At 38.4% G+C, this 16,538-nt stretch overlaps 1 protein-coding gene across 1 annotated transcript in view; it reads right to left on the reverse strand.

The window, feature by feature from the left end:
- Positions 1-16,538, reverse strand: part of CDH11 (cadherin 11) — a 64,110-nt gene that overhangs the window by 6,207 nt on the left and 41,365 nt on the right. The window contains exons 3-10 of the mRNA XM_019505531.1: positions 15,673-15,967; positions 14,715-14,834; positions 14,022-14,189; positions 10,260-10,447; positions 6,650-6,903; positions 5,846-5,982; positions 5,526-5,647; positions 4,460-4,577 (exon numbers count right to left, since the gene is read on the reverse strand). Of these exons, the coding sequence (XP_019361076.1) occupies positions 4,460-4,577; positions 5,526-5,647; positions 5,846-5,982; positions 6,650-6,903; positions 10,260-10,447; positions 14,022-14,189; positions 14,715-14,834; positions 15,673-15,967 (1,402 nt within the window). The remainder of the gene's footprint in view (positions 1-4,459; positions 4,578-5,525; positions 5,648-5,845; positions 5,983-6,649; positions 6,904-10,259; positions 10,448-14,021; positions 14,190-14,714; positions 14,835-15,672; positions 15,968-16,538) is intronic.

Raw genomic sequence — 16,538 nt, forward strand, 5'->3', positions numbered from 1 at the left:
CTGATGGAGGAGGGTTACCTCTGCTGTAGTGGATGCAGCTGCCTGAAAACTACAGATGAGGCTCTGAGAGCACTACTTCCAGATCCAGCAAATCCCAAATTGTTATCTGCTAGGCAATCAAAATACTTACAATTTATAGTATTATCTGATCGGCTAATTTCCTTGGTGATTTGATTACCTTATGGTAATGAAACTTCAATTTAGTATTACCGTATCGATAAGCCATAAATCAAAGATCACCTTTTTCATAGTCACCTTTTTCTTGTGTGCCATGTGATAGAACATCATTTCCACTATGAATACCTTGTATGGACTGGAAATTTGGATTGTACTTTGTACAATGTTCATCAAATTAATATGTAGCAATAACTGTGCTATACATACAGTACATTTTAGCTCTGTAAACTGATATTTTTAAATGCACTATACTTTTGCTAGCTCTTGGCAGTTTAAAAAATATTCCAGCACTAGAAATAAGAAAAAGATGGCAAACTTTCAGCCCAGATGTCAGCTGGCAAAACTCCAGGGAAGTGGATAGAATTACCCCATGGCTGAATATGCTCCCATATCTAACTTAATTCCTGGTTCTGTGTTTTTCTAAGTATTCTTCCCCCCACCCTCTGCCCACTAAATGAGAAGTAATTAAATACCAAGGCTATTTATACAGTCTTGTAAGTTTTTCCATATTTAATCTGTAATCGTGAGCCAAGGTTTAGAATGGTTAAGTCCCGTAAAACAACTGAGTGAACAGAACTGAAAGATCCCATTTTTACCTCAACAAATTACTTCTCATTAAACAGTATCAGCCTCCAGGTATTCCAGGGAGTCAGGAAAAAACTCTGAAACTTATTTAAACATTTTTAAAGAGTAAAGAGGAGGGCCAATCCAAAGCAGCAATGAAGGATCAGGGTTTCTGTGGGTGCTCTTTTACTGGACCAACTGCATGGTTGGGATAGACTTAAACAATCTTTCTTCTTCAGGTCAGATAACAATTACTTGACCGGAAGAAAAATGCACTGCTTTTAGCAGCTTGTCTAAGTCTATCCTAATCATGCAGCTGGCCCAATAAAAGATATAAGCTGCAAAAATCCTTGCTTTTCAAGTATTCCTTGTACCATCATGGTTACAACATCATTGCAACCCATAGGAAAGATTAGTTGCTTCCTCTACTTTCCTCATGTCCATGACTCATGTCCAGAAAGAACATATTATCTGAAGGAGACAGGAAAAGCTTATTAAGATAAAGATAATATATGATCCAGAATAGTATGTTCATCATTTTCATGTCTCTGCGTGCAAAAATACAGCATAATTTGTGATCCAGGTAAAGTGATATTTTTAAGCCAAGAAAAAAATGCAACTGAACAAATTAATCCTATATTTTTCTGAAATAGCCCACAACAACTACATTGCAACTACTTGGCTAGCAATCTAAGGTAACACAATCCCAAATACCTTCTTGCTATAATCTATGAAAGAAAGACTTTCATTTTTCCAGTCTCAGTTCTCTGAGGAACCCCCTCAGCCAGGTATCACCAGTAGTCTTTGTGAAATTATTAGCATTGAAAGTAAAAATCGCATCACATCCACCATTATTTATTTCCAAATCTTTCCTTTTCCTCTTTGCCTCTAGGAGTCTTGCCAAAGGTTTCTAAGTTCCTTTCTCCACAAAGGTGACTGTTATTTTAGTTCTATTATACTGTTAATGCATTTTTCTTAAAGAAACAAACAGTTGTTTGATAAGGGAAGCTAACTGCAGAATGCATGCTGTTATCTACTTTTTCAGAGGTGACAGGGTTGACTCAGCAGGGAGGACCAAATGACCTTCTGGTTCTAATTGCCTTGAATCACCATCAGGCAGTGATTATTACTGGGGAAAATTTCATGATAGAAAAAAAAAAAGGGGGGAATCGCACCAGTGAACACATCTATTATTGAAGGTCTCAAAGGATCAAAGATGTGCCACTGAAAGTCTGAGAGCATGTTGGTGTTGAAATAAGATTGAATTTCGCCACTTCAATGGCAGTGTGATTGGATCCTGAGTCTCTGGGAAATCTTTTTATATATTTATCCATTCCAGAATATTATTTCAAATTATCAGTGACATGGAGAAGGAGAAGAAAATTGGTCCTTCTGTAGAGGACTATACAAGGCTAAGACACCACTTTTAGCTCTATTAACTATATTTGGTCTTCTGCTGGCTCTTTGCACAAGATGAATTGGTCACAATGGCCTTAGGGGTGGATCTGGGGCTAAAAGCAGGAAATACATGTCTGAGCAATCTGGTGCTTTATTTTTGTATTGTCAAAGCTAGTACAGGCCTTTCAAAACACCCTACTTGCAATGGAAATAGGGTCAGACATCAAATGTATACAGAGTCTGGGCAACCATACTGATGTTTATTTACATGGTGGAATGTAAATAAACACTCAGCGCTAAAGTAATTTGATGCTTTATCACAGCGTGAGATAACCCATTATCTCATGTTTTCTATGGAAAATAGTCTCAGCTGAAAAACTTGGTAACACAGTAGGCTATTAATAGGATATAGAATGTGATTACTTTTTTGGATTACTGCAATATGTAATTACTTCTGGAGCTGGTAGAAAGAAACTCTATTAAATGATAATTATAGGACTGTATTCACTATAAAAGTTCTGTAATAGACCTAAACATTGGAGTTTTCATTAACTGGTCTCCACAGCTAATAAAGCCATTTTTCTTTGAAACTAGCAATACCCTCTGAAAAGTGGCATGATATAAAAATGACTCTGATTTACAAATGAAAAAGAAACTTTAAATGATCACATACTTTATTTCACTTGCAAATTGTAACACATCCTCTCCCTGAAACAGTTTACTATCTTGAAGTACATAGAAGTCTAACTTCTTCATTTCACATTCTAAAATAATCTTTTTCTTTTTTTTGAAGTTAAATTTACTACTCTGGTGAAATTTTCTTATAAAATGTAGGTGAATATATTAACTACATTAAAGAATGCATAAAAATTCTGGAGACATAACATAGAAATGTAAAGGGAAAGGAAGGATTTTGTTACACTGTTATTTATCTTCTCTAAAATTATGTGGACTTAAAACATCGTTGTCTTTTTTAAATAATCTACTGCAGTGGTGTCACATAAAGCCATTACATTGAATAGACCACCAGCATTTCCATTATAAAGCCTTTCAATCTGGGTTAATTTTTTCATTAAAAGAAAGAAAAAAAAAAGAAAGCTGAATTTGATGCATGTGGAAATGGAGGATTAATAGAATTGGCTGGAGTTGGGCACTGCTGACATCTCTGTGCAGCTGTTTCAATGAATCTTAATTCTGACCTGGGATGCCCCTCTGATATTTTAGAACTGAATCTGTTTGAATCGATTGCCAGTTATACAAAATGATGCCAATTTTTGTGGTAGGCTTGTGATACAAACTAATATCCATTAGGGATTTCACTGATACTGCTAAACTCATTCCTAATCTCAATTTGAAACAGGTCTTGAAAGGTAAAAGGCTAGCTCATTCTCAGAGACTGATACAGTGGCTATAAAATACCTTTCAAGGTGAAACTCGGCCTACAAGATCTCAGGTGAAGAATGTCAAATGTTCTTGTTTTTTTTAATTATTTGTCTTTTAAAACAACATATTCAATTAAGTTTACTATTTTAAGGTAAAGAAAAAATTAAAAAATAAATGTATGTTGTATGCAGGGACCTTTATCCATTTCATATCTGGCTGTTCCAGATTGAGAAGGTTTAATTTTAAGCACCCATAGCCCTTCAGTTTTATTAAGTGCACTGCAAGATACTTGGCCAGTGAGTTCTGATGGTATTTCTCTTTCAGGTTAGTATTCAGGAAGGAAGAAAAGGTGCCAAAATAAGGTAGTTAGTTTTATAAGTCTAGTAGTTTTTAAAACAGAGAATTTCATGGGTGAACTGAGTGGCTCAGTACTCCCCTGTGTTTTTATGATCATGACAATCTGGAGTAACCTCTTTGATTTCATGATTTAAATCAATACAACTGGGACCACAATCTTAAGAAACAAGCTAGTTCTCTCTCAAGCACTAAGCTTCAATTTTTAAAAATACTTTCCTGGAAAATTAAATACTTTGGTTTCTGTGGCAGGAAAATAATCATGTTAATAATCATGAATTTGTGGAACTATTATAGCATGTATTTGATTTATATTATGCGTGTGATTATGAAACCTACTGCGTGTCTTTATAATATTGAGGAAGGTGAACATGCACTGTAATATTCCAAGGAAAATCTCTACCCATCCAATTGTTATTGTTTGGTTTGGGGGGTTTTGGGAAGGAGGGGCTTGCAAAACTTAAGAGGCAGATAGATAGGCAGTCAAGGTTAATGGAAATATTGCTGTATTATATTATAATTGTCATTAGTTTTCTATGTTCACTTCTCTAGACACAAGTATACAATGAACCTTGCTACAAACCTCTGTTGTCTCTGAGTGTGAAATTTGGATTATGAATAATTTCAGGTGGTAAACTGAAGATAAAGCGTGGTCCATTGGCAGCATCATCCTTGTCATCAGCAGTAATTGTAATAAATGGCTGAAAAAGAAAGGTAGTTTGTAAACAAGTAGATCCTTTGTGGGTACATTGCACATTGCATCCTAATAACCCTTTTAATATTAGGAATTTTGAAAGCCAAAGGTAAAAAGGCAAAAGGAAAGTATTTACTCTTATAAATACGCTGAGGACAAAAGCTTAAATATATTAGCTTTTGTATTACTGTACTTAATCAATACAAATCAATACAATATTGGCAGATTTTAGGATATTCACATATGTCCCTAAACTGGCAATCATTTAGGCTGAAATACTTGGTTCATACATGTATACATATTCTAGTTCAGGGGTTGTCAACATCCAGCACATGTGCCACAAGTGGCACGGGCAGTCTCTGTGTGTGGTGCACGGCACATCAGAGGGCACAGGCAGCATAGTGGCAGATAGGGCAAGGAGTGGAAAGCAGAGCAGCAGATCAGACAGGAAAAACAGGGCATGGAACAGAAAGCCAAGCAGCAGATTGGACCAAGAAAGGAGAGTAAGGGGCTTAATTTGTGGCACACCTGCCAAAAAAGTTGGCCTCTACTCTTCTAATTGATGCTAACCCTATCCAAAAGCTAGCGATAGGAAGGATAATCCTAACTAATTTAATATGGACAGAGCGTGAATGTATACATGTTTGGGCTATACTGTCCCAGAAAGCAGTGCATCTTTCTGCTATCTGAATGACCTATAATTGTGCTTCTGCTGTATGAATGCTGGCATATGCTTATGGCTGCACCATTCAAAATGTAGACTTTAAAGTGTTGTGGGTATGTACTGTTTTGTTTCACCTCTGCTGGCAAACAACAAAGTGCTTCTTTATTTGCTCAAGGTACCTGTGCCAAAACTTTAAAATAACAGCCCAGCTGCTAACTCCCACACAAAGCAGAGCTCAACCCCCTAAAGAATGAATGTGCCTGCCAGGGGAACATAACAGACAAATGATACCTGATTGCTCTGAGAATTTTCACAAATAAATGCTTCATAGACTGCTGCAAATTTTGGAGCATTGTCATTGACATCAAGGACCTTAATTGCTACAGGAACTTTAGCTTCCTGGTGTCGATTGTCTATAAGACAAAATAAATAAACAAAATCAAAAGGAAACAAAAAACGCTATTTTGGTTCTATCAAAGTACAACAAAAATCAAAAAATCAAAAATAAAGCATTTCTGTTTTGTATTATTTCAGCTGCTGTATGTCATATAAACAATGAGAGCAATGCAGCACTTGTATGACTGAGTTAAAATTCTCAGTGGAAAACTTACGAGCTTCAGTTGCGAAGACAGAGATGTTATGCCAGGCAATTTCTTCCCTATCCAGAGGTTTTATGGTCTTAATGTAACCATCTTCTGGATTGATACTAAAATATCTTTCAAGGTCAGTGTGACGATCGATTGAATACCTAAAAGAGATTGAAATTTCGTAATTAAACATAAGAATTATTTACTGGCATGGTGATTAACTGCTTGTTTTATAGTATATTGCCTATTATATTGCTTGTTTTACCACAATTTCCAAACATCCACTTAGTAGTATATGTTTTGCCAAATAAACATTTTAAATAGCTTTATACCTTAGTTAATAGTGAGGAGATGAAACTATAAAACACACATGCGAATTACTCAGAAGAAAGAGGGTATAGGGGAAAGCCATAACTTGGAATTAAAAGTTAACACTTAAGTTATTTCTATTGCAAATGTACTGGTAGAAAAAAATGCCTACAATAGTACTGTTTGGTAGTTTATGGCATGTATACCATATAATGGTAATTGATTTGTGTGAATGCTGCAACATATAAAATGCAAACACAGCTATGACACATTTACATCGAACATTTCCTAATCATATGACCCTGAGAAAATGTGGAAAAGGGCATCTTATGCAAAGACGTATATAAACATATTATATAATTGCACTTATTTACATTGTCATTAATAGCATTCCTTCCAAAATTTAGGAGGTCACCTAATCCAGTGCACCAACTGAAAAAGTCAACCTCTATCTATTTATCTGTCTATCCATCCATCCATCCATCCTTCCATCCATGTAGCCATACAAACAGAGTATACCTTATAGCACTATTTGCAACATCTGGGTCTTTGGCATGTACTCTTCCAACCACAGTACCAAGGTTTGAATTCTCCTGTACTTCAAGGATGTAACTAGGTGCTAAAAAGATAGGGGGCTCATCAGCATCCTCCACTGTAATCTTTACAGTAACTGTATCCTTGAAAGGTCCATTGCTGATGAACTTAGGATCAATATGTACATTGGCTGCTTCTACCTTCAGACTGTAGAACTTCTGGGTTTCAAAATCTAAGACCTGTAAGAAGACGGTGCAATCATTGGACAGAGCTAACAAAATTGAAAAGTTAAGAGTCGATATATATGGACATAAACAATTCCTTAGTGCATGACACCAGAATGCTTATAAAACAGATACGTGGTAGGTTTCAATATATCTGGAACCAAGTGTATGAAACCTTTAAAATATTTAGGCCTGGACCCAATGATCTCTCGAGGTTCCTTCCAGCCCCTAATGTCTATAATGTCTATGAAAATTGTCATATAGATTGAAAGAAAGGGACTACACCACCGATTTTGTGACGAAAAAGGCTAAACAATGAGGAAGACCCCTTGTCCTGTTCTGCATTCACTATGTTGCTCTGGAAACCATCCCTTTTCCTCAGCTGGGGATGTCCCTACTGATTTGCAGTTCCAGCACCAAGAGTATGTTATGAGGAGGATGCAGTAAGGAAAGGAGATGGCTTTCCCAAGGTAGAGCAGCAAAGAGCCATTAACTGTCCATATTATGCCAAACAAGCCTCCCGCCCAGGAAGAGACGCTGTAGTGGCCCTACGCCAAGTAGTGAATGCTCCAGAAGCTGATTGTTGGCTTGAGAGTTGGTGGTGGTGAACTGGAACCAAATACCTACCACAGAGTTGAGGATCTGGCATATATAAGGGAAACAGATACTGGCATTGATCATCTGACACAGTTACCAGATCATACAAGCTAATGATAAAACTATTAACTAAATTGTATTTGTGCTTAGCATGGTGTCTTTCTAAATTGAATAGCCAATTTTCAACAGGTGAACAGAACAGCCCTTAATGTATAAATATTAAGATACTGGCAGAAAATTGCTGGTTCAGGACACGTATGAAAAGGAAATGAAAGATATAACACATGTTATCCTTCATACTTTCATGCTTGAGGAAACAAGGAAATGACAATTCATACTAAGGGTTGTTCTAGGCATACTTTTATGGTGATAAAAACTATAATTTCAAAATGTTCGCTAACTAAGGAGACTGGGAAGAGTTGGGAATTGGAGGACAGTTTCTAAGTTCTGAGAAGAGCTGGGACTTGGGAGATGGTTTCTCAAATAAGCCAGTTAGTCAGTGATAGACATAGGGCTTGCTTACTGGTCCAAAATAAATCCTGTTGTGTGGTTCTTCTCATTCACATTGGCCTATGTTTATTGAACCCATCAAGCACTACAGCTTTCAGGCACATAATCTAATGCATCTGAAATATTTGGCATAAGATAGTCAGCAGCTGGGATCCTATATGAGACCTTGAGAGCTAATAGCGGCAATGAAATTGGGTATAAGGAGGCTCCTTTTTCAAAAAGAAATATGACAGGATAATTGATAAATTCCAGTTCAGTTAACTGTAGTAAAACACATTGTTATCTAAATATTGTAAGGGCATTAGCTTTGTAATTATTTCATTAGCTGAGGATCTGGTGATAGACTAGGAATACACAAACATCTCTGATTCTGTACTGCTTGAATGGGTACTTAAAAAGCAAGAGATTTCTCAGTACTGGCATGGCAGAAACATGGGATTAAATCCTATTATCCCATCTTAATTAGTTACTAGGATGTGGGTTGCATTCATAGGGTATGGGAAGATGAGGTTTCCATATCCATTTCTTCTCTGTTATTAAAACTAGGCTTGGACCTGCTAAATGCTGAGCACTTCCTGTTATCACTCTCAATTTTCACTGAAAGCGATAGGAGTGGAGATTGCTTACAGTCTCACAGGACTACTCAGTACTGCACTGGATTAAAACCTGTAGGTTTGGTAGCTGATGTGAGAGACAGATCTCAGATGTTAGATCGTTAGGGTAGGAATAACACAGGGCACTGATTTGTTTGCTTGTCATATTTGCTCAAATCCAGGTATTGCCTTTTTGATGCAACAGAGTAACAACACTGTTACACTAGAGAGTCAACTACTCATCTCTTAGGTGCATATTCTTATTATATTAGAGATTTTATTAAGCTGGCAGGCATGAAAAGAACCCCCTCTTCCCAGTAGAGGTCCTGATTTTGAAAAAAAAGTTTACCCCCATAAAAACTGATTTAGAAGCAGGCCAGTTAATAGATAAATGTCCAATTTCTTCCACATTAGCAGCTGTTTGGGCTATGATTCACATAGCACAGGTGCATATTGCAGAAGGTAACAGGTAATGAGCAAAGCAGGGAGTGCAGGGGAATAAAATTCTGCATTAATGAGACATTGCTGCTTGGCCCTCAAGGTACAGGACTGAAGCCAGAGAAGGGAGCTTGTAGCAAGTGCTCATGTGAATTCTTAGGACCGTGACCGCTCAGAGATGCCAATTCTTAACTTGGATCCAATTTTATTTTTACCTTGCTTTGAGAGTAAGGAAATGAGTGCATAAGGGACTCCAGATTTCACCCTTGGGGAGTATGGCTGAGTTTGTCTTAGTTGTTGCATGTACAGTTTCACTTGCCCCTGAGCTGAAGGGCAGTGATGCCACAGCTCTTAGAATGACAATTTGAGATCAACACTTTGTAGTGATACAAAGAACAGAGAACCTGGGGCCATCTCAATATAAATTAAACCAACAGAAAGTGTTTGGTTGGTCTCAGTGCTGTGCAAGGATTTATTAGAATAGGAATGTATTTTAGCAAGCTGTCCGGACTGCTATTTGCAGTCACATTAGCAATGTATCCAAAGAGAACTGTTTCAGGGTTGTGGACACAAACTATTTGAGATGAGTCTAAGTTAGTCAAACTGCAGAATCATTTGATAGGGATATAAGATTGTGCTATGCGCTTTTCTTACTTTCACAGAGTCATAAAGTAGAGAGCACTACCCTTTTCATGCCATGTACCCCCACCCTTTTCTTTCTATCTACACAAAATGTCAGGGAAGGAATGCTGATTTAAAAAAATAGTTTAAAAAAAAATTAAATACAAACCCTCTATGTTTTGCACCATTCACTATTCAGGTGACACTATCAACTTGAAAATGAATACTTGATTAAAACTAAAGTAATCCCAGCATTTATTTCTGAATTAGTACTCTGTATGTCTTGAGGAGCAAAAGGTGTTGATTGCTCAAGTGGCAGCTGGGCACAGAATGACTTTAAAGACTAAAAATATGTTAAAAAGCACAGTGGAGTCTTTATGTAATGCTGCTTTCTGTTCATAATTATGCCCTTCCATTGTGGTTCAAGGCATGATCAGATAACAGTGAAATGGGATACTGAAACTTAATCACAGCTTCATAAACAAATTACATAAAATTGCATTTATCATAATTTTAGCTTGAGCGCTGATGTACTGCTGTTCTAGTTTATCTCAGAAAAGAAATGAAGGGTGAGAAGTACAGTGAGAAGTTGTAAAGAGCAGCATTGTTTACCTTCTTAAGCTTTACAACACCTTCCTGAGTCTCATAATCCGTTGTAATTTCGAACATATCCATACCATCTCCATCAATGATACTGTAGCTCACTAAGCCGTTTTCTCCAATATCTGGATCTTTGGCCTTCACTCTTCCTACTTCTTCACCTGGAACGGCTGCTTCTGATACTGACATCTGGTACACACCTATGCCAAAATAATAATAATGTACATATTCAGTTGGCTTCTTCCAGTATTTGTAGTTTGGCTCATTCCATTCATATGTATGAAGAAAGAACAAGAAATGGTTTAATTTTCAAATTAAGCAAATGCAGTAGTGTTGTCCTCCAAACGAATGGTCATATTACAAATGTCTTTGAAATAGAAATCATATGTGAAAACTTAGACTGTGTTGGTAATCCATATACAGTAAAATTACCTTCCCAATTTCATATACTACAACCTTTACTTCTAATGCTCCTAGAGCAGTTAAAAGGCCAAATAGTCATTCAGTTAGAATGCAGGAATTATTGTGACATAAAGTTATCATTCATATCAAGCATGTTATTGCAAAACTTGAGAGAAAATTACATTTCAAATGACTCATGGTATGACCTTCAGTTCCAAGAAGTCTAGCAAAGTACTTGCCCCTTCATTCAGAAACCACAAATTAAGGAGAAGGATTTGGATCAGACCTCCCTGCTGTGAATAAATCTCTTGCTTCCCAAAGCTCTAACTTAGAAAATGAACTTGTATTCATTGAAAACACTGAAACTTCAGATGAGTCAGTATGCACTCGCTTGTGCGTGCATAAAGAAAAGAATAAGGAGGTTTTTCTACCTCAAAGCTGTACTTGAACAGGATGGAGACATCAGCAGCCCTTGTTCAAGGGAACTCATAGACTCTACAACCCACTGACCTCAGGATACATTTCTGCAGAAAGAGGGCTGCAATATTCCCTATATACAAGGGTTTCCAGGAAAGACACAATCAACAGCGCCTGTTGCCCCTTGCCCATATCTGAGCTTAAACGTTTTGAATCACACATGTTAACTATTTCAGCATTCTTTGCATTACCAACAGCCTTGGTGTTGACATGAGCATAATCAGAAAAGCATGCAGCCATGAAGTAGAAATATACTAGAATAAATCTACGCCTGCTAACATTGTAGACACATCGGCCGCATTCTACCATGCTTGAACTTGTCTCATTAACTGCAAAAAAAAAAAAAAGCTGCAAGCAAAAAAACCCCAACAAACCAAACCCCTAGCTCTAGTCAGAAAACAAAACACATAACCAAAGTATATTGCACAATACAGGTATGAGCTATGGCTAGAAAATCATTAGGGCATCAAAGGTGTGTAGTGTGTTAAATGGGTACATTTGTATAGCCAAAAGATGGCGTGTCTCTTTGTGGGTAGGGAGAAGGGAGTTTTATTTATTTATGTATTGTTTTATTTATTCGCATCATCCAGTTATATTAAATACAGCAGACAATGAATGACAGAATCCCCCTGCCCTGCCCTGCACTGAGAATAGAATTAGTTTTGAGGGGCCATGCCTATGTGTCCATTCAGTTCACTAGACTAATTTTGCTAAAGTCAGTGGAGAATAATTAAATGAGATCAAATATGTGTGAAAACCGAATAGTCAGCTTGGCCATTAAAAACCTTATTTGTCCTAATGAGCATGCTTCTGCCACCATTTTGAAAATTTAATTGAGCTTATTTTGATTTCTTCTGCCATTTGTAGACAAAACTAATCAGAAGGGAGTGATGGTCCATCCTGCAACCATGGACTGTATGAACAGTCCTTAATTTTATACAAGTAAAGGTTGTAGTATTGAAAAATACGTAAAATAGAAAAGCATGATATTCACTCACTTATCGGGTCTTCTAAGATCTGAAAAAAATTGTTAGCAGGATGTGCAAAGTTTTTTTCATGGCAAGCCAAGATAAGCAAGATATGCCTAGCCTGGGAAATGCCCAGGCACTGGAGGGTGCAGCCCATATCCATCAGTAAACAGAAAAGAGACAGAAGACAGGGTAGAGATACACCTGATAGACTAAATGAATCATAGATGTATAAGCTCTTGTAAGCACGAGCTCACATGGCTAATTACCTCAATGTGTTAGAGATAGAACTGGATGCCCAGCTTAGCTGTAGCTTGGAAATAGCTGACAGGGGCTAGGTTTATTAGTATAAATGCTCAGAAACTGGTCTAAACCCATAACAGTACAGAAGTTTGGTGTATGTAAACTAGTTTAAAAATGGTGGAACCTGATCTATTTTAGACCTGGATCGATGTGTACTCAAACTTAATTGATTTAGGCTAGACCAGTGCATTGAACTTCTGTACCAGATCCCTTACCAATTCATGTCACCCAGGTCACTGTCTGCCAGTGTCCCAGATGCCTTTGTGCACTACCATTTGCCCTGTATGCCCAGCCACACTGAGTGCCCAGCCAGCCCTTCCACCAGGCTCTCTCAGAGCCAAGTGGCTGATGATGATACGTGGGGAGGCGTGCTCACCCATGCCCTGCAGCCTGGTCAGGCTCCCTGTGACTGCCCCTGCCCATGGGAGCACGGGGTCCCTGGGTGGGTGTGTGGAAGCCCACCTATGGATCCCTGTGTCCCCGTGAGTAGGCACAGCCACAGGGAGCACAGCCGAGCTCCAGGGGATGGGCGAGCAGACTGCAGTTGACAGAAGCCTGTAGCTGACAATGACGGGGGAGGCGAGGAAGCATGCTTGTCTGTGTCTGGCAGCCAATCAGGGATGGCCCAACCACTCAGCTCCTCTCAGTAGTCTCTAGCAGCCCAGAAAGCCCATTGGCAGAAATGCAGGGAGTGCCCCCAATCTCTTGGCCTTGACCAGTGCAGGCAATCTGAGTGCCACCCCCTCCCGAAGTGTGAATGTGTGTTCTGTTCACTCCTGACCTAACCTACGCTGCTTACAGAAACCTGCATAAGTTTGATCAATTCTGCCTCTGCCTTTTTGAACATCTGTACTTAGCCAGGGAGTGCTGAAAGGCAGAGGGCAAAGCCATGTGCAAACCTCTTTAGAGCATTGTCTGTCTCCTAGCAGGAGCCTTCTTGAGTGTATAGGCTGCAATACTGTGTATCACTGTACATCTCCAAACACAAGTTTCTGACGCACAGGATGTGAGAGTTTAGAGACCTAGTCTTTTAACCTCTTGTACCACCTCCTTCATCATAGTTTTGGCAGAATATCAAAGATTTCATCTGGTTGTTATAGTGTGAGAAGAATGTTAAACATAGGACCTTTACTCTGAGCAATCTTTTACTTTTTCAGCATACGCATCACGAAAAATGAAGTTGTAAGATGTGTATCAAGCTCTCCTAGGTAATCACTACTGCAGTGCAAGTCTTTCCCTTAAAGCATATTTTCCAGTGCTTTTGTCAGCCTACCGGTAACTGACTCAGTGATAGGGACTTCCCTCCTTTCTATAGAAGTCTAGACCACAGCTGACTGATCTCACCATAGGTATGTTTTTAATATAACATGGTCCAGTGGCTTTAAAAATGAAATATGGAGCTAGAAGCCTCCTGAGTTTTAATCCTGGCTTTGAAAATGACTCACTTTGTTGCACTGGACAAATCATTTAAATGTCTCAGCATGCCATTAGTAAAACTGGGAAAATAATACTGGTCTCATATGCATGTTGCAATACTCCATTTCTCAACATTTCTCCAGAGGGTACAACTGCTTTATATTATGGTTAGTAACTGTTGTTATTTAGTAAAGGGTTTGCCACTTACTCTGTGGGAACTTTGGTGGGTTGTCATTGACATCAGTTAGTGTAATTGTCACTTTGGTTGTCCCTGAGAGTCCTCCCATGTGTCCTCCCATATCCTTTGCCTGTATTACAACGTGATATTCTTCCTTGGCTTCACGGTCCATGTTGGGAAGGGCAGTTCTAATAATGCCTAGAAATAAAATAAAAATAAACAACTTTATTTTTTTTAATAATGAAAAGCCACTCTTTTTCTTACAGTGTCTTGCAGATACACCACACTTATTGTGTATAGCAACGGTGGCCAAATTCTCCCCTATTTTCTGAACATTGCATACCATACATGCTTGCAAAGCAGCCTGATAGCTGGCACAGCTGAACCTGTGAGTACTTGGGGGAATTGTCCGTGGCACAGAGCCTACATAGTTTCTATACCATCACCATGGCACAAGGGGAATGGATCTGTCTCAGTGACAGCTCTTTAGTATAAAGGCCCCTAGATGCTCTAAAATATTCCAGGAGATGAATCTACTGAACAGCTTAGCCAGGACTGAGGGAGAATGAAGTGATGTAAAGCTATCTATACACACACACACGCACGCACGCTACGTGCACATTGGCTGTCACTGGAAGTCTGAACCAATATGTATAATTCTTCATTTTAACAGACTCTAAAAAGATATAATATTCCACACAAATAAACCCTGTTCAGTAATACCTGTTTGAGCTTCCACGGAGAAGTACGGCTGACCTTCAAGAATACTATAAACCAATTTGGCACTGTTCCCATAGGTAGGATCATCAGCATCTGAGGCTGTTACCTGAATAACTGATGTACCTTAAAAGGACAGAAAGGGAGAAAGCAATGCTTGTTAAAAGTAGATGCATTTGTAAAAGCCACTCTAAGATGCTTTCAGCTAAAGCACAGAGGTGCCTGGTATGCATGGCTGTCTCCAAATTTTATTCTTTAGATTTAATAATTACTGGGACTTACTTTGCAATTTATATACTAAGCAACACAATCTCCATAATGCTTAAAGCAATTTTGCAAGGAAGTAATAAAAGACTGTAAAAGGAATTAATGAACATTTCTGACCAGGGAATTTCTATTCCATCAGATACTTTTTCTTTAGCAAAGATTGCATACTACTACTTTTGATAATAAATAGCCACCCAAGACAGCCTGTTTGCTAGGGTTAGCTACATTCACTTAGCTACAATCTGCACGAATAGGTTCATAGGAATGCTGATAACTGGATTCTCCAAAGCAGAGGTAGGCTTTTTGTTGCTTGCTTGATTTAAACCAGGAGAAAATATAATGGAAAATATGGTATCATTCCCTAGCTTATGGCTTCGTTAAGCAACTCAGTCAAGGAAATGAACAGCATTGTACACCCTGAACCACAAATCCTGGTTGGAGCCTTTTCATAGTCTTTTATTGAAGGAACAACCCTATTTCCTGAAGTGCTTGCACAGCTACTCTCACAGTCATATTCAGTTTCTGTAGCAGAGCTTGAAGTCTTCAGCCATTTGTTCTGACTCACTGATAATATTTCAGCAATTAGTTGAGACCAAATAAAAATTTACCTCCGGAAGTTTGGAAGATGATACTCAGTTTAAGTTGAGATGTCAAAGCTCCAAAAATGGAAACTATGCCTGCATTTTTCTGTACATACCTACATTGGACCTCTCTGGCACGTTGGCATGGTAGTTTTCATGAAGAAACTCGGGTGGGTTGTCATTTATATCTTGAACTTTAACAATGAATTCTGAAGGTGGTTCCAAAGGTCTATTAGTGTTCCTGTCTACAGCTTGTGCTGTTAGAGTGTATTGAGCTCTCTCTTCCCGGTCCAGTGTCTTTGTTGCATGGATGTTCCCTGATTTGTCATCAATAACAAAAATTATTCCTGCGCCTTCACCTGAGAGAATGTATTTAATGTTTCCATCCCCAGAATCAATATCCGAATGAAGCTATAAAATGAGAAACAGACATACTGTAACATGGGAACATACACTGTAAACATCCAAGCCTTAAAATATTGAGTTACTATATATTTTTGTCTGGATTTACCAAAATTTTGCCTTAGACTGCAAGCCCTTGGCGATTGTGGGTATGCTTACATGGCAGCTACAGAAGTGATGCAGGAAACCATACAGGTAAACGAGCTAGCTGTAACTAGCTAGCACAGGATATGGTAGCAGTTTTAACTGAAGCAGTTTGAAGCTCAGCGTGGGATAATTTATCCTCTGCTCCTCAGCAAAATAAAATTAGCCCACACTCCTGTGGCTAGTTTATACTCCTCACACTATATGGTAATCACTAGTGTGATGGCAGTAAAGTAGGGCTATGTGAAGCTTCGGTAGCTGATTCAATTCGGAGGAGATACGGTCCAATTTGGGGACTGAAATTCCAAATCCAAATTGGATCCGAAGACCAATTAACATCTTCTAATCGATTCAAAGCATCCAAATCAATTCAGAAAGAGATTCGGGAAAGATTTGGTGATTTGGCCGTAGACTAAACAGGCAGCTGACAGCTGCC

This window comes from Gavialis gangeticus, unplaced genomic scaffold, assembly GCF_001723915.1.
Source record: "Gavialis gangeticus isolate Ggan-Ray unplaced genomic scaffold, GavGan_comp1, whole genome shotgun sequence".
In the NCBI taxonomy this organism is placed as follows: Eukaryota; Metazoa; Chordata; order Crocodylia; family Gavialidae; genus Gavialis; species Gavialis gangeticus.